At 34.1% G+C, this 22,146-nt stretch overlaps 2 protein-coding genes across 9 annotated transcripts in view; both read right to left on the bottom strand.

The window, feature by feature from the left end:
- Positions 1-1,496: 1,496 nt before the first annotated feature.
- The window catches only part of LOC115876068 (zinc finger protein ZFAT-like), a 35,507-nt gene continuing 14,857 nt past the window's right edge, over positions 1,497-22,146 (bottom strand). For 3 of the 7 annotated variants that reach the window (XM_030891754.1, XM_030891780.1, XM_030891796.1), the window contains exons 4-14: positions 21,319-21,429; positions 20,203-20,391; positions 14,471-14,680; positions 9,580-9,789; positions 5,563-5,658; positions 4,412-4,522; positions 4,248-4,340; positions 4,079-4,189; positions 3,908-4,000; positions 1,857-2,027; positions 1,497-1,780 (exon numbers count right to left, since the gene is read on the bottom strand). In XM_030891754.1, the coding sequence (XP_030747614.1) occupies positions 1,949-2,027; positions 3,908-4,000; positions 4,079-4,189; positions 4,248-4,340; positions 4,412-4,522; positions 5,563-5,658; positions 9,580-9,789; positions 14,471-14,680; positions 20,203-20,391; positions 21,319-21,429 (1,303 nt within the window). In that variant the 3' untranslated portion in view covers positions 1,497-1,780; positions 1,857-1,948. The remainder of the gene's footprint in view (positions 1,781-1,856; positions 2,028-3,907; positions 4,001-4,078; positions 4,190-4,247; positions 4,341-4,411; positions 4,523-5,562; positions 5,659-9,579; positions 9,790-14,470; positions 14,681-20,202; positions 20,392-21,318; positions 21,430-22,146) is intronic. The other 4 variants (XM_030891771.1, XM_030891762.1, XM_030891788.1 and 1 more) reach the window with 4 other exon arrangements.
- Positions 15,226-18,430, bottom strand: LOC115876055. 2 transcript variants are annotated; one of them, XM_030891743.1, is made up of 3 exons: positions 18,022-18,430; positions 17,792-17,965; positions 15,226-17,728 (listed from the first exon to the last, which is right to left on the bottom strand). In XM_030891743.1, exons 2-3 carry the CDS (start codon positions 17,961-17,963, stop codon positions 15,372-15,374), a joined length of 2,529 nt encoding a protein of 842 aa, XP_030747603.1. In that variant the 5' UTR covers positions 17,964-17,965; positions 18,022-18,430; the 3' UTR covers positions 15,226-15,371. The 2 variants fall into 2 exon arrangements, with proteins under 2 accessions (XP_030747603.1, XP_030747594.1); XM_030891734.1 differs by having other exon boundaries at positions 17,792-18,430.

Genomic DNA, 22,146 nt, shown 5'->3' on the forward strand with positions numbered 1-22,146 from the left:
GAAACTTAAAATTTACTGAGCATGTCACCCACTTAACTAAACAATGTTATTTAAGTTTGAAGCTGTTATATTGTGCAAAGAGTCTATTATCTTTTAATATGAAGAAAAAACTGTGTGAAAGTCTCGTACTATCAAAAATATACTGTAATACATTATATTTTCCATGTTTGGATAGTTTAATAATTTATCGCCTACAAAAAATACAAAATTCGTGTTGTCGTGTAAAATTCGTGTAAAAGTTTACAAATGATAATTACACAAATAAGGGTATTTTTTTAATTTTTAAGATAATAGTTACATTCCAACACAGCAGAGAACCGCACTCGGTGCGGTAACGCTTATGCGCAGTGGAGAAAATGCGTTCTAACCACGAGAGAATCGTTTTGTGAATGATAACTTTTCCGTTACAAGAAGAGTTGTAATTGTTAGTGAATCGATTCCAGGACGGTAATTTCGATACCAGCCTGAAAGCCAGAATCATAGGGATGATCTGCGCATTAAGAGCTTGTCAGCAGATTATTGATTTTTACAGGCTCCTATTACAGATTTTTACAGAAATGACAGTTCATTTATCTATGGGTTTGACAACATTTTATTTGCAATTTGTGGTGCGTTTATCTCATATATTCAAAACACAAGCACAAAGGGCAAGAGAGGGAGCGAGAACTTCTCACCTAAGCCCCAACAAGGAGAGAAAAAAGCAAGGATGGAAAGCCGTTCAACACTGAGATACAAGCAGGGACGTACCAGCTTTGCCGCTATTGCTCGACAAATGAAAATGGCGGTGCTGCCAAAGGATTACCCAGAGGCTGCACTGACCGCCACCCAGCAAACGGCTCTAGAAGAGGTGATAATATTGGACGAAGTATATAGTAGCGAGCGGATTGCAACACAACGATCGACGAAATGTGAGCTGCGATTTGCGGGGATATACTTTCGGGTGGGTATGTTTCTCATAGATTGTACAATTTCAAGAATCGGCGGATTGGTTGGTGGAAACGGCACCTAAGCTTCAGGATTGGAAGGACTGGTTGTAGTGAAGGGAGAAAACATCCCTAAAGAGTACCATAACGGTATTTCTGCCGAGGAGCAAATGGAAACCCATCACCTACCTGCTGAGCATTATCCAGGCTCAGAATTCCAGTGTAAGGACCTCGAGTTGGCAAGTCATCAACTCGAGGGAGGAAGGCTATGATCAGGTCTTCGCAATAGGAATTAACCTCAAATCTAAGGAGGCAATAGAGAACGAGAGATAAATACTCTATTATAGATTCGGGACAACACCGGTATCAGGTCTAAGAAGAGACCAAGTTAAAGAGGTGGCGAAAATGGCGATCCTCCAGCCTCCACCGCATGGGTACCTCAACCGGAGACACGTTCCTCGACTGTGAAGGACATGGAGTTACTATGTCCACTCCTCGGAGGAACATCTGTTGTCAACCTCTATTATTATACAGAATTTAATTGTTTTATTGATTTGGATATAAGGACTTTTTTTATTATTATAACTTAAGAAAGAGGGACAACTGATCTTTAAGGTCGCGGTGATTAACCCTCCTCTCATTCATTCTAAATTCACTTTCTTGGTTACCGATAAATTTTCGGTATTTCTGAAAACAATATTTAAAGCATTATGTATTCATTAGTAAAAATACATTTATATATAGAGTAAATAACATATTTATATTTATAGTCATCGTGCATGTCTTCATCATCAGGTTATTTTTTTAAAAAATCTTCTGATTTTACTTCATTAGTCCCAAACAGACATTCAGCATTTCTGGAAATAATAAGAAAGTATTTAAAAAACAATAGTACGTACTTATTAGTAAAAATACATTTAAATAAAAACATACTTAAAGTCATTGTGCATGTCTTTATTCATAGTTGGAGTGACATCATTAGATTATATTTTTATTACTTCTTCAACTAAAAAGGCTTATGGTCATCAAGAAACATAGTCATGTTCCATTTTTATCAAATCTTCTAATTTCACTTCCTTGGTTACTGAAAAATTTTCGGTATTTCTAGAAACAATAAAAAATATTTAAAGCACTATGTATCCATTAGTAAAAATACATTTATACGGGGTATCAAAAAATAGTCTATCTAACTTTGGTGGGTGGTTCTACAGATAAAAATAAAACACAAAGTTCCTATGAACATATGCTCTAAAATGCTTCCCGAAGAAGTTACGGCCCTCGAAATGTTAAATAAAAATAATATATTTTGTTTATTTATAAGGAACACTGGTAAACCGATTTTCTTGAAATTATTTACTCTTACATACAATTTAAAAAATAAAATATAAAAAATATAAGACATAACTATAACAAAAAATTGGAAAGGGTACCCATTAGGGTAGAGAGGTGGTACTTCTTTTATCCTTATAGATACAGTAATTTCAATAAATGAAAATTAAAGCTAGGACTTTTTTATGTCAAAAAGGTGCTCTTCGTATAGTTCGAAACGGTTAACGGTTTTCAAGATATTTGCGTTTAAAGGTTCCGATGCATCCGTTTTAGCATTAGCGAAATTAGGAGTTTAATTTATTTAAAATTTCTTTACATTTTATCATTTCACCAATACTAAAATCGATGCATCGTTATCTTTAAACGCAAATATCTTGAAAACTGTTCACCTTTACGAACTAAATGAAGAGCACCTTTTTTACGTAAAAAAATTCTAGCTTTTTATATAATTTGTGAAATTGACTCCAAACTGCATTCTGTGAAGCCAAGCCGGTGAAACGGGTTTATAAATCTTGTGAAGGAATTTCCCATATACATATCAAATATATACAGATTATCGCCTATCCCTGCAATGTGTTGGAGTTGAAGCCGAGTTAGAGACAACTAGATAACCGGTCCATGTATATTTCACATAAGTTCGTTTGTTAGGTAAATACTGGCGCAACAGCGCAACTCCTAAATTCCGAATATCGATTAGCCCTTACTCTGAGGATTAGCCAATTGTCGAACGGGAACGCAAACGAAAGCTGTACGAAGTTGGACGGAGCCGTACGAATGAACAGCTGGTGCTAGAGTCTAGCATCTAAGTGGTCTGGTTATCCGTTTTTGATCGATAATTCAAAATCCAGGCTTGCGCACTACGCTTGAGCACAGCTAACTGAGCGACTTCCTTGCAAATTCCTTCAGAAGATTTATATAACCATTTCACCGGCTTGGCTTCATAGAATGCAGTTTGGAGTCGATATTCTTTAGTTAATATATATATGGAATTTCCATAAGTCGCTCAGTTAGCTCTGCTCAAGCTTAGTGCGCAAGCCTGGATTTTGAATTATCGATCGGATAACTAGACTAATACGAGACTAGACGCTAGCACCGGCTGTTCATTCGTACGGCTCCGCCCAACTTCGTACGGCTTTCGTTTGCGCCCCCGTTCGACAATTGGCTAATCCTCAGAGTAAGGGTTAATCGATATTCGGAATTTTGGAGTTGCGCTGTTGCGCCAGTGTCTGCCTAGCAGACGAACTTATGCGAAATATACATGGACCTGTTATCTAGTTGTCTCTAACTCGGCTTCAACTCCAACACATTGCAAGGATAGGCGATAATCTGTATATATTTGATATGTATATGTCTTTACCCTAATGGAAAGTACCCTTTCAGGGCTGTTGCGAAATTTTTCACAATCGCCATTCGCTTTGGCATTAAAATTTCTAAAAGAGTACCAAATTTCAGGAAAAACAGTTTACCAATGTTATTAAAAATAAACAAAATTATATTATTTTTATTTAAGCTTTCGAGAGCTGTAACTTTTTCGAGAAGCATTTTAGGGCATATATTCATAGGAACTTTTTGTTTTATTTATATCTGTAGAATCACCCATCAAAGTTATATGAACTATTTTTTGACACCCTGCATATACAATAAAAAAAACATACTTATAGTCATAGTGCATGTCTTCATCATCAGATTCTATTTTTAAAAAATCTTCTGATTTTACTTCCTTAGTCCCAAACAGATATTCAGCATTTCTGGAAATATTAAGAAAGTATTTGAAAGACAATATAAAATATATCGATTAGTAAAAACACATTTAAATAAAAACATACTTAAAGTCATTGTGCATATCTTTATTCATAGTTGAAGCGACATCATCAAGTTCTATTTTTATGAATTCTTCTGATTTTACTTCACTAGTCCCAGATAGACATTGAGCGTTTCTGGAATTAATAATTATATTATTATCATTATATTAGTAAAAATACACTAAAAACATACTTGAAGTCATCCAAAAGCAGAATGTGATCAACAATTTCAATTTTTGAAGAATCTAATTCCATTTGTGGAGTTAGAGGTATACAATCAGCACCTCTGGAAATAATATGACAGCATTTGAAAGACAATATTTATCCATTAGTAAAAATACATTTAAAAAAACATACTTAAAGTCATTGTGCATCTCTTTACTCAGAATCAAAGCGACATCATCCGGTTCTGTTTTTAAAATACCTTCTGATTTTACTTCATTAGTGCCAGACAGACATTCAGCATTTCTGGAATTAATAGATTGAATTATTATTATTGCAGGGTGGTCCGAACTGTATTCATATATAAGTAAAAAAGTTCGTATAAACTTATGTCCTAAAATGCTTAGTTTCGGAGATGAGAAATTTGATTTTGATGTCAATATAAATCCTACTTGTAAAGGGCGCCACCTACCTATTTTTTAACTGGTTTGAAGGATAACAACTCTTCGTTCGTACCTGTATAAAACTACTGAGAAAATATACATTTGCGACATTTTTTAGGTGAGAAAAGTCTCTTGGTAAAAATCGCAACGAGTAATGGTTTTCAAGATATTTGGAATCGAAATTATCAATACCTGTTATCAATGACATAAATTAAACATGTTGACTAAATAGCTATTAGACTGAAATCATAAATTTGAAATGTTTTTGTGCCATAAGTTCAACAGAAGCTCTTTTATCATCATTTTTTCGGAGAAAAATTTATGATTAATTTAGAAAAATAAAGTTTCTTTTTTTTTCTCATTCTTTTCTCATTTCAGTCAAATAACTAACTACTCAACATGTTTATTTTTTGTCAATAATGACATGTATTGACTATTTCCATTCTAAATATCTTGAGAACGATTGCTCGTAGCGATTTTTACCAAAATTTTTTTTTACGCAAAAACTCATGGAAATGTATTCTTTTCACTTTTTCACTCAGCAGTTTTATACAGGTACGGATGAAAAGTTACTATTCTTCAAAACAGTTAAAACACATGTAGGTGGCGTCCCGTGCAAATGGGAGTCATATTGACATCAAAATCAAATTTCCCATGTCAAAAAACTCCCAGACACCAATTTTCATCCAAATATTGACGTTACTTCTGAAATTATTTGGGAAAAATCGAAATAAAATTGAAACTTCTACACCATGTATCTCGGAAACTATTCATTTTAGGACATTTATATTTATACAAAGTTTCTTACATATTTTTATATGCAAAATATGCTGCCGAAGTTTCCGGAATACAGTTCGGACCACCCCGTATATTAACAAAAATTCATTTTAAAGAAAAACATACTTAAATGATACTGCCAAGAGCGGAGCGTGATCATCAATTTCTATTTTTAAAGAATCTAATATCACTTGATCAGTTGCAGATATACAATCAGCATTTCTGGAACAATAAATAATATAAAAAAATAAAATGAAGAAATATATGTCCGAACCCTTGCATAAAAAATACGGAAATAGCATATTATTATTAAAAAACTTAAAGTAAGGTGCGATGGAAAATCAATATGGCTGACTTAAATTCCGGTTTATCAGTGCCAATTTACTTAAAACCTGTAAAAAAGATAATGTAGAGCCTTTGAATAAGAAGACTAAGGAAGGAGCATATCAAAAATCTTAGGTACACCGCGATAGGCCTCAAATATGGCCGACTTAAATTCCGGTTTATCAGTGTCGTTCTAATTTTATTTAAAAAATGTAAAACTATGATGTAGGGTAGACGTGGGGTAGACTCAATAATTTGTTGTTTTATTTAACGGTGTGAATAAATGTTGGTAGTTATTAAAATTGTTATAAAAATATATAATTCTAATAAAAATAGATAAGTTATAATAAGTATTTATTAACACAAACATCCGATACGCTACTGAAGCAGGTAAGTCAAATTAACGTATCTAAATTCTTTGACATCTAATCTTTGACATGTAATAAATAAAAGCTAAAATGCAAGAAAGATATATAATTTAGTTAATTTAAGTGAATTTCATAAATGATCGGTGTACTACACGTATGTATATTATATAGTCACTTTTTAGCGAAAAGTTGTTCCATTATTTCACTCAATTTTTGCCGAGATCTACCGCACGCTACACAAGCAACTATTTTAGAGTCTTTTTCGATAAATCGCGATAGTGTCACTGTTAATTTAAGTTCTGCCACAATTTCCATCTAGATTTACTACCTTTATACAAGTATCAGTAGTAGAATAAATAATAAATAACATAAAATAAGCTCCGTAAAGACTGACAAATCCACAAAATTTCAAATCAAATTCAAATGTGTCAAATGAATCGTCAAACAGAACTGTCAAGGATCCCCTCCCTAGAGTGCTTTTTCCGCCCACCATGCGTGAATACATGGATAGCATTATGCTCCTTCCTTAGTCTTCTTATTCAAAGTGTAGAGCAAACTAATATGTTGGTTTTGTTTTATGTTGTCAATAAATGTTATTGGTTATTAAAATTGTTGAAAATATATATGTAATAAAAATAGATAAATATAATAGTTATTTACTAACACAATTACCAGATACGCTACTGAAACACGTAAGCCACACTGACGTATCTTAATTATTAATAAGTCGTAAATAAAAATCAAATCTGGGAAAATAAGAGCAAAAATTTTGTAAATTTTAAGATGGCTGCCAGATGCATTTGCAAGTTTCGTAAATCAGCCAGACTTGCTTTTGATTATAGTTTATGATCGTATCAAATGATCAGTGGCGGCTCGTCAGGGTAGGCGGCGCCTACCCTAAGATTTTGGAGAATTTAAGCGATTTATTGCATTACATTATTTACTATTAATGTTGCCAATACATAAAAATACTGTTAATACACGGAAGTGTGTTTTAATAATCAATATTATTTTAATATTTGTGGTGTTGTATATTAACATATTCAAACATATTCACTACCGCTGGCGTACGCTGACCGCTGACTGTGCCGCTGCGTTAGAAAACAAAATAATTTTGACCGTTGGAGTGCCTTTGTTCGGCCATTTCTACATCGCCTACTATCAGAGTCGATGCACGACGTACGGCAGTCTTCCATCTCTGTCTAATTCATCGTGCGGTAGCGAGCCGACGTAAGTCGGAGTTGTATCATATTAAGGCGGGGCTTAGGCGAAATCTCCGGTCACCTTCGCATGAAGTCGTGGAGGCTCGGTAGGTTTAGATACTAAGGGGATATTCCGGATATTTCATAAGGAGATATATCACATTTCGTTAAGTGGATATTTCATATGATTCATTATACGTAGCATTTAAAACTTTTAATTTCATTATTAATTAATGAATAAATTGTAGGTATTAATAATAGATATGATAATTTCGAGCATAAAATAATTTAAGGAGAATAATCCTGGAAATATATTTCTTTCTTTCAAATTGTTTGTTACTACACCATTTACAAGTACTTGGGTTGAGAGATTTTTCATGTTTGAAATGCATTCAAAATTTATAGTAGAGATTCCATGAAAAATAAACGTTTATCGCCACTTGCCTTACTTTCAATCTAAAAAGATCTTTTCACAGCTCTTCAATAATCTGATGATTTTACTGATATAATAATAAATAACGTCTCTTTATTGAGAGCCCGACTCATCAATTTAATATATAAAACATAATTATTATTTCTCTCAATACTACCAATTTTTAAGTTTGCGTAAATAAATAAAAATAAAATTCTATGATGTACTCCATAGTGACTCCATAGTAATAGATAAAATAGATTAATAAAAACTATACTTAGTACATTATGTCATTACGTTGAATGCTGTTATTTTTTCTTTAGTTTTGTCCTAAATATTTTTGAGCTATGTTTTTAACCCAGAGATAACATATATTTACAAACTGGGAGGGTATTATTAAAAAGAATCTTGGGGGGGGGGGGCAAATAGACGCAACTAAAAGTCGCCTACCCAGTCGCACGAGTCACGAGCCGCCACTGCAAATGATACGTTAAATTTCAAGCATGGGCAAATAAGGGTTATGGATTTCAAAAATCTGTAAAATTTTTGCATCTTCAAATTTTCAGCCAGACTGATTTTCCTCCACTTGGGATGTGCCAGATATTATTTATTAATAAAATTGCCAGACCCCCAAAGTGGACTTTTTATTTTTTTGGTGAACCCAAATTTAAATAGGTCAAATGAAACGTTCGTAAATAAAACTGTTAAACATGGGGGGGCCATGTTGTCGATTCTGCCTCTAATGCATGGATATACAGGGTCGCTGATATGTATGGGAACGGTCGATTATTAGGTAAAATATAAGAAGTACCGCAAAAAGTTTAATATAAAAGTTATAGGGTTTTTAAATATGTCTTTTAGCGAGTAATAAATTTTAGTATACAGGGTCGGTTATAAAGTCGTGGCACGTCAAAATTTACTTTTTTTAAATGCAACCCCCTTTAATTATTAACATGCCATAATTATTATTGCATTGCTAATTCTAATAGCTGTCATCATTGACATAAATTAAACATGTTGACTAAATAGTTATTAAACTGAAATCATACATTTGAAATGTTTTTGTCCCAAAAGTACAACAGAAATTGTTTTATCATATGATTAATTTAAAACAAATAAAAAGCTCCCAAATTTATCATTTCAGTCAAATAACTATCTACTCAACATGTTTTTGTCAATAATGACATGTATTGATTATTTCCATTCTAAATATCTTCAGAACGGTTGCTCGTAGCGATTTTTACTAAGAGCCATTTTTTACGTAAAGAATCACGGAAATGTATATTTTTTCACTCAGTAGTTTTATACAGGTACGGATGAAAAGTTATTACTCTTCAAACCAGTGAAAAAATATGTAGGTGACGTTCTCTACAAGTAGGAGTCATATTGACATCAAAATCAAATTTTTTATGTCAAAAAACTCCCAGAAACCAATTTTCATCCAAATATTGACGTTACTTCAGAAATTATTTGAAAAAAATAGAAATAAAAATGAAACTTCTACACTTTTTTAATTATTTTTATCTGCAGAATATGCTGCTAAAGTTTCCGGAATACAGTTCGGACGACCCTGTATAAAAATAATTGTTTTATATTCTAAAAAATAAAAACAAAGCTTTTTTGGGTAATGTTTGGTTATGTTACTTTTATTCTCTAATCTATGGTTACTTTTGATTTTTTAGATTTCTGCGTCATTAGCGCCACTGTGGTCGTTTGGTGAACCCTGATTCTTCCCATTTTTGTGATCAATTTTTCAAATAAAGTCACATAAGAGATATTTCCCATCTCTACACTCCATAAAAGGAATAAATATATTTATAAACAACAATAAATTTACCTGGAACTAATATGATTATATCCTAGGTGATCATTTAAGCCCTGTCTTGACTTATATTTCTTGTCGCAGTGCGCACAAGCAAACAACTTCCGTTTTTCGGGTGCCAAGTGAATTTTCTTGTGCTTGTTAAGACTTGCCTTATATGCCGTTCGGAAGCTACATTTAGAACATCTATAGACCTTGTCCTGCGATACGGTTAATTTCTTCACCCTAATCAAATAATTTTTAAATATTACACAGTCTTGTAACTCAATAAAATCGGATTCTTCTAATATTTGACTTATACAGGGTGAGTCTTATATAAGTGCAAATATTTTCAGGGCTGGAAAATCTCGATAAAAGAAACATATTTTCTCTTTACCATTTTTCAGATACGTCCAAAAGAACCGAGTTATTTAAGTTTGAAAATTTAAAAAAAAATATTTTTTTTTGAAAAAATTTTGAGAGCCACCGGATTTTTTCTGTATTTGCATCCCTTTTATTGCCGTAACCATAGAGTATAGCCGTAACTATGTTAATATCTGAGATTAAGGATTATACCGTGGGAAAATTTGCGATTAACAGGCAGTTCTAAAAAGTTTTCGAAAAATATACAGGGAAATTTAAAAGAAAATGCACGATTTTCAACATCTTTTTTTAGCGAAAAAAACCTCATAGACGTGTTCCTGGGATCGAAATATACCACCCCGGAAAATATTTGCACTTATTTAAGACTCACCCTGTATATATGGTAATCGCAAAACAATTTCCGATACACATGATCAACTTTGAGTGACAAGCAATGGCGCCAGCGCTGCCAGATTATCATACATTTATGAGATGAATCTTAATTTAAAGTTGACAAACAATATATTTATCATATCAATTTTTAAAGAGTTTTATATGTTTTATTTTTAATTTATTAACCAATATTTTAGTCAAGAGCTTTCATTAATAGATTTATTTGTTTTATAACTTATTTTATTTATTACATATTGGCTAAAACTAGTCCATTATGAAGATTATTCTAAGCTTTATTATGGGTGATTTGTTTATTGATGTACATCTTCCAACGCCATAAGTTTTAATAACAAGTAAGAGGGTGCTATTAATGCACAAACTAATAATCACAGAATTTAAATAAAACTAACGTAGAAATAACTTTGAAAGTGGTGTAATGTGCTTATCAATCAAACTTACTTCTCTGGCTGCAGTCAAGGGTAATAAAGGATCTTTATTGTCACGTTCTCGTTGAAAATAGTTTATCAGGGAAGCTACAAGCTCTTTGCTTCGACTCTTTAAATGCTTCGGCATATTTTCAACACAATTTCAAGAAATGCAATACAAAAACTCGAAAATTTAGTTCTTAAAAGAACTGTTTGTGCTTAAAAGTACATTTTTTTTAAAAAGACTATGAAAATAGGCAAAAAAAATAATTACTCACAAAGATTCAGCAACAACACGATATTATACAAAATAATGACTGAGATTAGGATAATTGTCAAATAATAAACGACAACCTCGCTGAAAACGGCGCAATGTGGCCAACATAGCGATAATAAAATTCGGCTTAAACTAATTTTTGCAGCTTTAATCTAAATAAAATATTTGTTACAATCATTTGGTCTAAAAAGTCAAATGAAGAGCTGCTCGGTATCTTAAATTATACAACAAATTTAAACATTTTCGCCAAAATTTCATTTAGTCAGGTTTATAGACTTGTGTCATTTATATTAGACTTAAAATAGCCGAATAGAAGAAAAAACTATAAAGTTTTGATATGTTGTGATTAGACGCACCAAAAGAAGACTTTTCAAAATCAAAAAGTTCTTAACTTTAAAGTGTGAGCTTCACCCCAAAAAACCACCCCTAATACGCCCTTCGATGGTTTTTCGCTTTTTTTCTCAGAACCTGTTGCTCCCACAAAAAAAATTTATACTTACCGAAAATATTCCCTATAAAATTTGCTACAAAAAAGGCTCTATTCATTATTTATATTTATCCAATGCATTTCGAGCAATAACCGTTTGAAAAATGTACTGAAAAGTACAGAGTACAGAGTACAAAAAATACAGGTCGCCTTTCAAATTATAGTCTCCCAAGGTATTTTAACGTGCTAAATATACACGCAACACGCAACAGATATAATACTGTATAATGTAAACAAAAACATTGCCTATTCCACTAAACTTTTCGTTTCTAGAATGTGCTCAGTATTCGAACAACTTTGCCCACGACAGGTTCCGCACATAGTTGTAAATTTCATGCCGGCTTTAATGCAACTGCATCTTTTTACACAATCTTTTTTTTTACTCAATCGGGCGATTCTGTTGTATATAAAGGTGACAGGGTGTTGTTGATTTTCTTCCAGTCCCACTGGTCGGTTTTTATAGGTTGTTCTTGCCATATTTGTACTTAAAGATATGTTCTCCGGGAATGTTGCCTAGCTGCAGCAGATGTGGGAGGCAATTTTGATAAAAGTACCGTGCTGTTTGCTTGACCAACTAACTTATTGAAACCAGGGGGGTGACAGTGAAATAGGAAAATTGGAAACAGTCATTAGTGTCATTCCTGTCATTCTCCTCACGACAAGTATGGCCGCCTAGACAAGGACAGCATTGTTTTTGTCTAACTATTATCTAACTTCACAGTTTAGAATTGACAGATTTCAGTTTCAGAGACAACTTCAGATTTGTTCTAGAACAAATTCGAAAATATTCGACGCCATTTTAATTCATCCGTTTAGTTTCGTTTTGGAAGTTCAATTTAATATTTCGGCTGAAATTTATAAATATAAAGGTAATAAAGTATATAAAATATATATTACATGAAGAATCCTGGAGAAAATGACGTTTCTGCAGTAGTAGGTATGTCGGTAGTCCCATGTATATGAAAAATAAGTAGTAAATAAACACTGTTTTTACATTTTTTAGATGCAAGAAAATGGTGTTATAATCTCTTTGATCGGCGATTTTTTTGAAAATGGAAACAATTTACAGCAAGGTAAGATCATTTTTAACTATAGCTAACATTAGTTATCTCCAATATGTGCGATTTATTGTCAATAATGCAATAAATCGGACTGATAATCTGATTATGTTATCTGACTAAAAGTCTCTTTTTGCATCTTTTTGATTTATAAGCCAGGTTCTTTGGGAATAATGGACGCTTTTTTTAAACAGTATATTTATATTTTATACCTATTGATATTTTTACATTGTTAATTTTAGTATAAAAAATTGTTTTTCTGTTTTCAGGTTTTTGTATAAGGCTCCCGTTTTCATGTTCCTGTGACCGTTTTCTGTCCTTGAAGTTTGCGAATGCGTGTGTTTATTTACAAATTACTGTAAGTCATGCTTATACCTTAACTAATTTACGTTAAAAGTGCATATAATTAACTAATTGGTATTGAAACAATACAATCCTCTATATTTTTATATTTATTTAGTCACGTTGTTCCATATTTCAAATAAATATATGTGAATAAATTATTTTTTGGTTTTATTTATGAAAAGTAAAAATACAAAATACATTTGAACTGAAAGAGGGCCCGCCATTGAATAACCGGAAACGGAAATGAAAATTAAGCCATCATGTCCTTATCATGTCAACCTGTCAATTGGAAAGTTAGTTCTCCAGACGACAACGAAGGCTTTCGGTGGCGTATCGTGTTTCCACGATTTAACACAGAGTTGACGCTTCTTTCTAGTTTATTATTTTATGATTGAAACAAGCGTATCTTTGCTCACTAAGGCTCCCTTCAGATGACTGAAATTTGTATAGTTTCAGTATAAACGTCTCTCCAGCGTTTTCAATTTCTTCAGGTGTTGACTTTGCGTTGTTAAAAATATCGACGATACTATCAAGGTCTTTTCCTTTATTAAATATTTGTCGGTGTTGTTGTTTTCCTTTTCCAAAAAATCCTGATGTTGTATCACACCCGCTAATAGCGTGAATAAATAAAATTGATTTTTTAAATTACGTATAATACTGGATGATTGCAAGTCTCTCGAACTATACATTCGTTGTTTCACATTACCTATGGCTTCTTTCAGAAAAAGAATGTATTTTTCATCGGGAGAAAGTGCTGCTAATAAAACAACAAGATCGACATCTTGTCCATCGACTAGAATTTGTTCATTTTTCTGATATTTTGATGGCAGTACAAATAATTTGAACATCAGCATCATCTATTGCAAATGATGTGCTATTATTCTCGCTGTTTAGGTGTATTGCAAGCTGCGAAATTAGTCGTTTTTTATTTTTAATATTGCTTAGGAATTTGTTTTTCTGTTCGACCAATAAGGTATTGCTATCAAAAACAATGTCACGACTCGAATGCTTCAGCAATCGCCAATAAATTGCAATCGCAAATAAATTTTTATATCTGTTGAAAATTAAAGATGGCAAATTTTACAACAAAATATCACTTAAATTACTCAAAAAATATACTAATTTTGTTACCTTTGCAACAATTGAACATTATCTTAACATCTTAAAATGTTTTATTCATTGACATTAAATAATTTGATAAGGTCAGGTCAAAAATCATCTACGCTGAAAACTACCTCTAACTTCAATCGCTTGCTGCTCGAAATTTATTCAAAAAAACAAAATAAGTATAAGAACCTTTTTTGTAGCAAATTTATAAGGAATATTTTTGACAAGAATAAAATTTTCTGTGCGACTAATGGTTTTAAAAAACGAGAAAAACCACCGCAGTGCGTGTTGGGGGTGAAGCTCACAATTTACAGTTAGGAACTCTTTTGATTTTAAAGTCTCCTTTTAGTACATATAATCTCAACATATCAAAACTATAATTTTTTTTCTAAATATGCTAATATCAACGTACTATCAATGTCGATATGATTGATGGCGTGCATCGGAAAATGTTTTGCGATTACAAATTTACCTGGAATCAGTATGATTAAATTCAAAGTGGTACTCTAAGCTTTGTTTTGTCCTATATTTGTTGTCACAGTGGAGACAAGCAAACAATTGCCGTTCTTCAGATGCCAAGTGAACTTTCTTGTGGGTGTTAAGACCGCACTTATATGGCGTTTGGTAGCTACATGTGGCACATCTATAGACCTCATTCTGCGTTTCCTTCAATTCATTTGCCCTAGCAGAACAATTTTTAAAAATTACAGTCTTGTAACTCTATAAAACGGATTTTTTCAAACATTCTCCATTGGCGTATTCAATTATTTTCGGCCACTTCCTGTTTCACCGGAAATTACTACAACTTTTGATTTTTAAATAGCATCCTCGGTATTTTTTTACTTTATTCGATAGAAAATGACACTATGTATACATATAATGACATATCGATACTTAAAAGCGCAAATGTACTAAGTCCAACTTTTCCAATTTGTGGTGAATCTCAAAAGAAATTTTGTATCTTGCATAACTACAACACCAAGACGATATTCATTTGTTTTTGGATCACTAGTTGTACTCTAATATGTTAGGCGTAATTTTATAAAAGCTGGGAGTACATAGAATAACGTAAACTAAAAAGATGTTTTTTTTTACAAAATTGTTGGACATAGAACGTATGTGCAGAAATGATTTAATACTTAAAGTGGACACACATCTTTACTAGTTATTTACAAATTTAATTAGTAATACTATTTTTGAAATAAAAATACAGTAGAAAATCGTTTTAAATTTATTTGGAACAAAACATATTTTTGTTGATGCTATAATCATCAAGAATAAAACAAAAATCATACAAAATACACCTAAGTGCAAAAAAATATACAGTTTATGTAAATACAAAAAGTTACCACTGTTAAGAAAGAAACTATGCCTTAGTCATTATTACTGACCAAAGAGGTGTCATCGGCGTTTTCTTCTTGGTTATCGAGATTCCATACTGCTTGGTCTCTGACTCCTCGAGCTGAGGGTAAATTATTAAAGAAAGAATAGTAATCTTGAGGAATTATACCCTTTCGGATGAGATTTAATAGGTCTCGTTTTTTGGTCAAAGATAATGGAAGCTCGTTTGTATATTTTTTGGTTAATCCAACTGAATTCCATTGAATGTCCGTGCTATTGAAGCTGATGTGTTCAAATTCATTTGCTGTAACATCGTATTTGAAGCCAACTGTTTTCGCGTCTCGCAAAAATCTGAACCACTTAATTTGAAGCCACTTGACATCCTTTCCCATTGTGGTTTTTTTTCTGTTGCTGATAAGTTTAGAGCTCAAATCTTGAAGATTGTAGACATCATCAAATCGATTTTCGTGTACCACGTAAGGAAATGGCTTTTTTCTACTCATTTCAATTAAGAGTTTGTAATCTCTTGGCAAATACAATTTCTTGTGTTTTCTGTTTTTTTCAATAGTTGCATGGATACTGTCGGCTTCGAGGTAGCTATGGCCGTTTTCCATGAACTTTAAGTCAATTATATTTAAAGTACCAAGGGTATTTACTGCATAAATCAAAGCAGCAAATACATTTATATTGCGGTTTTGGCCACCGCATGTATCCGCATAAAGCACAACGTGCTTAACTTCCCTAGGAAGGTTTTGAATATACTTCAATAGACACGTACCAATTTCTGAACTTCCTTTTTTTCCTCCGGTTTCGTCCCATAGGAAACACACGCCATTCTGCATCGAATCATAAATTGTGAAGTTCATAAGGGAAAGTTTTCTAGAAAAATAAATTTGAGCATCGCCAGCAAACGGCAGTGTTAGCACAGCCTGTAAATCAAAAGTAGCGTAAATCATTGTTTCGGAATTCTCGGCATCTTTCTTATCTTTGGTCTTCATTAATGCGATGTTCTCCTTTCTCTGCCTATGTTGTTTATAGGTCTGGTCGGTCTCAGTTGTTTTCTTACGTTCTGCTTCGTTACATATGGAGCACTGGTCTTTTTTTGGTTGAAATATCGCAAGCGGTGGCTCAAACTCATTGAAAATTCTGCGAAAAACAGGCTCTTTAACTGATGCAGGACCCTCTCTTTCAGTGTACAGTTGATATAATTTACTTATAGTAAGATCAGGAGCCAGGTATAGGCGCGAACTCCGTTGTCTACAGTAATGGGAAGGTACTTTAGGGAAATCGGCAAGAAAACGACGTACAGCCTGCACTTTTGCTTTTGACGTTGCATTGTGGGCTGGTTTTCCTTTCCTTTTATCTTTTCCAAGATAGGACCCATTTACACTTTTAAAAAATAATGCATCATTGACGATTTTTTTAGAAATTGCAAAAGTGGTACAAAAAAATGGGAGGCAAACACGAACCACTTCTCCTTTTCCATCTGGTAAAAAATATGCTCTGCTGACTTTCTTGTCCACCTCTGAATCTTCCTTCCTTTTTCTCTTTCTGACTACTGGCATTTCTTTAACCAATGAACAAATGTGATCCTTTTGTCTGGCAATATCAGCATAACTCCAATATTCCTCGAGTAAGGCTTCTTGCTGTGTAATAGTAATGTTTTTGCAGGAGAATCGGCACCAACAATGTATGATTTTCAATTGTTTTCTTGGTCGCACAATGCCCTTCCTATCAACATACGATTGCCCAGCTGCTTGTTTTAATTTTCGATCATTTTTCTTCCAAAGGTTTGGTTCAGCAAATCCTCTCCGTTTCCGCTGACGTCTTGCCGGTTGGTTTTCAGAAGCACTAAGATCAGCTTGTGATGAAATTGCGGGATTAATTACGACACTGTTTGGGTGTTCTGAGGCTGTGTGATGGTTTTCAGAAGAACCATGATCAGCTTGTGATAACATTGGGGGGGCTATATTGACATTGCTTGGGTGTTCTAAGCCTGTGTAATCTGATTCGCTTGAGTCGCTATCAGTAGGAGGATAATAATCTTTGTCTTTGCTGTTATCAACGAGGTCAGCGTCAAAGTTTTCCAAGTCCCTTGCATCAATATTTTGTGTTGTTACTGAAGCAGATGGTCCTTTCCGGTTTCGCTGATGTCTTGCTGATTTATCTTCAGAAAGACCAGGATCAGCTTGTGATAAAATTGCAGGAACAATTACGGCACTCTTTAGGTGTTCTGAGCCTGTGTGATCTGATTCGCTTGAGTCACTATCATGAGCAGGATAATAATCTTTGGCTTTGCTGTTACCAGCGAGGTCAGCGTCAAAGGTTTCCAATTCCCCTATATCAATATTTGGTGCTGTTGCTGAAGTAGATGGTGTATTTATGTTACCTATCAGAATAACAGTTATAATTAGATCGTTATTCTTCCAAAAGGGAGATTGCAGTTACTTACAATAACCATCTTCATTATTGGACTGAGCAAGCGCTATACTGGTTACTGTTCCATCCTCGCCAATTTCACAGTCATAGATAATATTATTATTATTTCCTGTCGGCAAATAATCATTCTCCGTATTTTCCAACTCATTATACCACCTTAGCCAGTCTTCTGGGTTACGACTCATATCTAAAAAAAACATAAAAATAAACACACTTCTAACAGTAATAATAATGCAACTTTACCGATTTTTTTTGCTGGGAACCACAGACAACACTATTTTTAACGCGTCACTAGTGATCACTTATTATCGTCAAAATCAAGCAATTAGTATCGTTAAAAATGAATTAATTTAATAAATAAGTCTCATTCATTCTAAACACTTCGTCAATCAAAAATCAACAGGCTTATGCCTGGACATAGCACGTTTGAGCTCGCGAGTTCATACAGTGCCGGACATAGTACTTATGCGCACCAGATAAACCGAATTGCAGGGACATAGCCTTTTTAGTTTTACCATATTTACACACGTCCTATTTATAAAAAGGACTTAGAACTGTTGTGCCATAGACTCTGCTTTTGGCAAGAATTCTAATGGTGCAAAAATCTTAATTTTGTGTAATGTGGACATAGCACATTTGTGCTTTTAAGTATCGATATACCTCCAACTAGTGCACATTTTGGTTTCCGTAAAACTTTGTATCGAGTACAAGAAACGTATTATTGGCCAAATATGAGATCAGATATTTTGAAATTTATTAGAAAATGTTTAGTTTGCGGTGCGCAAAAATGTTCAAATTTGCCTAAAATCGGTACCATGGGTAAAGAAAAAATTGTTGATCGTCTAATGTTTTTAGTGTCTTGCCCTGGCCGGTTAAAATATACCCAAATCGTATTTTTAATCGCATCTCATTTTTTTCAAATGGAACGAGGGTGGCTCATTAGCAAATTTGGAAAAAGCATTTTTTTACGAGTAATTTGGTACCACACACTTGGTAATTTTTCTTATTTTTGTAAAAATATTTAGTTACAACTATCTAATGCACTTAATATACCGGGTGCGTCTCAAAAGTGGCTCCCCCTGTAACTTTTTTATTTTTTCAGATAAAAAATTGAGATTTGGTATGTTAATATATGACATAAATTAGGATTGATTGACGTATTCAATTGTTTTCTGTCACTTCCTGTTTCGCCGGAAATGACTACAACTTTTGATTTTTAAATGGTACCCTCGGTTTTTTGTTGCTTTATTCGATAGAAAATGATACTCTGAATAGAATGACATATCATATGTCAACTTTGACATTTTCGCATATGGTTTATTTGAAATGATACCATGCGGTTCATAACGATAATTTGACTCGAAATACCAAGTGTGTGGTATCAAATTATTCGTAAAAAAATGCTTTTTCCAAATATGCTAATGGGCCACCCTCGTTCCATTTGAAAAAATTGAGATGTGATTAAAAATATGATTTGGGCATCTTTCAACCAGCCAGGACAAGACACGAATAACATTAGACGATCAAATCTATTTTTCCAAGGCTCCTTGATTAAAAATTAGTGTTTTTAACACAGCCATGGTACTCTAGATTGAAATTTAAAATTCAATTTTGTTTTAAACAAAAATGTCAAAAGTTGACATATGATACGTCATTCTATTCAGAATGTAATTTTCTATCGAATAAAGTAAAAAAATACCGGGGCGACATTTAAAAATCAAAAGTTGTAGTCATTTCCGGCGAAACAGGAAGTGACAGAAAACAAATGTTATAGGGGTGAGCCAGAAAGTTATAAGGGTGAGCAACATTTGAGACGCGCGCGGTATATTTATTATCAATCAAAAATGCCTAGTACGTAGTCCTACCGAAAATCGCAATCTCGAAAGTAACGTAAAGACTGTAACGATAGCAATAATGACCGACCAAAGCGCGATAGACGAAAACTCGACTCTAGGAGCGCTCCACCAGTCGCGCGACAACTGGAACGAACCGCGTCGCGTCGCGGTTGTTACCAGTTACATCTGTCCGCGGCAGACGAAATCGCGACTTTAGGAGCGCGAGGGCTGGAGCAAAACAGGTCGCGTGTCGCTATATAGTTACTGGTTACTACTATTCGCGACTGACGAAATCGCGATCCTATGAGCGCGACGGTTCGGCTGGAGCGAAACACATCGCTATGCGGTTACTGCGGTTCGAGACAACTCTAAGAGCGATTATAAATAATTTATTTGCAAATTATAAATAATTAATAATTTCGACGTTATTGTGATCGTCGTTCTTCAGTAATAGGTTCGTGATTCGTTGAGGAGCGCGACACGACGCGACTTTACAAAAAAATACTGCTCCAAAATCGCGTTACGCAAATACCTACACATCACTAATATGATCTATGTACCTATAATTCTTAAACAAAAATAAATTTACCTGGAATCAATATGATTGATCGCAAGGTGGACTTCTAAGCTGGCACTTGACCTACAGTTGTTGCCACAGTGCGCACAAGCAAACAAGTGAACTTTCTTGTGGTTATAAAGACTGCACTTATATGGCGTTTGGAAACTACATGTGGAACATCTATAGACTTCTTTCTGCGATTCCTTCAATTGCTTTGCCCTAATAGAACAACTCTTAAATATTACAGTCTGGTAACTCTGTAAAACAGGGTTTTTTCAAACATATAACCTCGCATATAAGCAAACCTGAATTATAATTCACTGACAACTGTTACATATACAGGGTGGCGCACCTCATTCACCTCGGTTGATTATACGAAAACGGAAAGATGTAGAAACAAAATATTTTATGGGCATATGTGGGAAGGCAATGTTCATAATTTAAAATTATTTTGAAATGTACAGGGTATGTCAGAACTAAGATCCACACCAAAGTTATATTTTTTGTTATGGAACATCCGCTATTTTATGTCATATTTAGATCCTTGGACGCAAAATAAGGCATCTGTTATAAGTGTTAAATATGTTTACAACCTTTGGTTTTTGAGATATTTAAAGATATTTAAATATGCATGCTATAATAAAAAAATATTTTAAACACCCTGTACATTGCTTTTCAGAACAATTAATTTTTGTGCTGACTTTTAAGCCAAAGAAATAAACTTTACTGAAAAATTTGATTGCAAGGATCCAAATATGACATAAAATACCGGATGTTTCATTAGAAAAAATATAACTTGATGTAGATTGCAAAACAATTTTAAATTATGCATATTGCCTTCCCACATATATCCATAAAATATTTTGTAACTACATCTTTCCATTTTCGTAACATCTACCGAGGCGAATGAGGTGCGCCACCCTGTATAACACGGTGGAAAACGATCACGTACGCTCCAGGGCCCGAATTCTGGAACTTCGACATAAAAACGTTAGGCTTTCAAAGAGGTAAGCGAAAGACGAGGACGAGGCTTAAACAATTATGGACGAGACTTTAACAACCACTTCTCTTTATTTGGAATTGTAAAGCATACCATATTCAATCGGTAATTAATCAAAATACAAATATTTACAAAAATACACTTACAGTTCTAACTTATTATCTGGTGATAATCCATTTATATTTTCTACTGAAATATTTTCTTGTGTAACATGTTCCACACCTCTTGATTCTTTATTTACAGCAGTATCTGTTGGGCTGTAACATTAAATTTCATAGTATACAGGATGCGTCTCAAAAGTGGCTCACCCCTATAACTTTTTTTCAAATAAAAAAACGAGATTTGGTATGTTGGTATATGCTTCCCCTAGGAGATGCGAGACCTTGTCGTTGGTGGGGAATCTCCTGGTCAGGTGCTGGGGGGAATCCCCCCTAGCGCTTGGCTTGGTCTAACAAGCATCTCACTCCGTCTTGTCCCTGGCTGTAGTGTCGTGGCCAGGGAATTGCACCAAGACATATAACGATGCCGGACGGGGCTACCCCTGTCCGTCATACCAGGCACCCTCTACTGACTGTGGTCATGTCTCGCGAGTAGAGGGTGTGGGGGGGGGTCATCTTGGCTTAACCGTCTGGTCCAAGAGGAGACAACCTCACCAAAAATATAAATCCTACGATGGCGGGACCAGGTCAAAGGGCTTAACCTTGGGGCATCAGGGTTACCCCATTGTATTTACCCTTTACTTCTACATGCGGAGCTCTGTCGAAGTGGACCGACTATCCCTAGCGACACTGAGATCATTACAAATGAAAGTTCCAAGGGACCAAATCCAAAGGAAACTACAAAAGGGACGGCTGACACTTGCTTGGGATCATCCTCCACAAGTGGCTTCGAACTGGGTCAACCAGGCGGGCTAGACGATCCTCTGAGAGTAGGTCCTAGTGGACCAGAAGCACGGAGATACCTCCGACTGCTCC

This window comes from Sitophilus oryzae, unplaced genomic scaffold, assembly GCF_002938485.1.
Source record: "Sitophilus oryzae breed Bouriz unplaced genomic scaffold, Soryzae_2.0 scaffold_1058_pilon_pilon, whole genome shotgun sequence".
Classification (NCBI taxonomy): domain Eukaryota; kingdom Metazoa; phylum Arthropoda; class Insecta; order Coleoptera; family Curculionidae; genus Sitophilus; species Sitophilus oryzae.

Coding starts and splice junctions, on each gene's coding strand:
- LOC115876055 (XM_030891734.1), bottom strand. CDS start 17,978: ATGTTTTTTTTAGATATGAGTCGTAACCCAGAAGACTGGCTAAGGTGG. Junction 17,729..17,791: donor CAATAATGAAGATGGTTATT/GTAAGTAACTGC, acceptor TTATTCTGATAG/GTAACATAAATACACCATCT.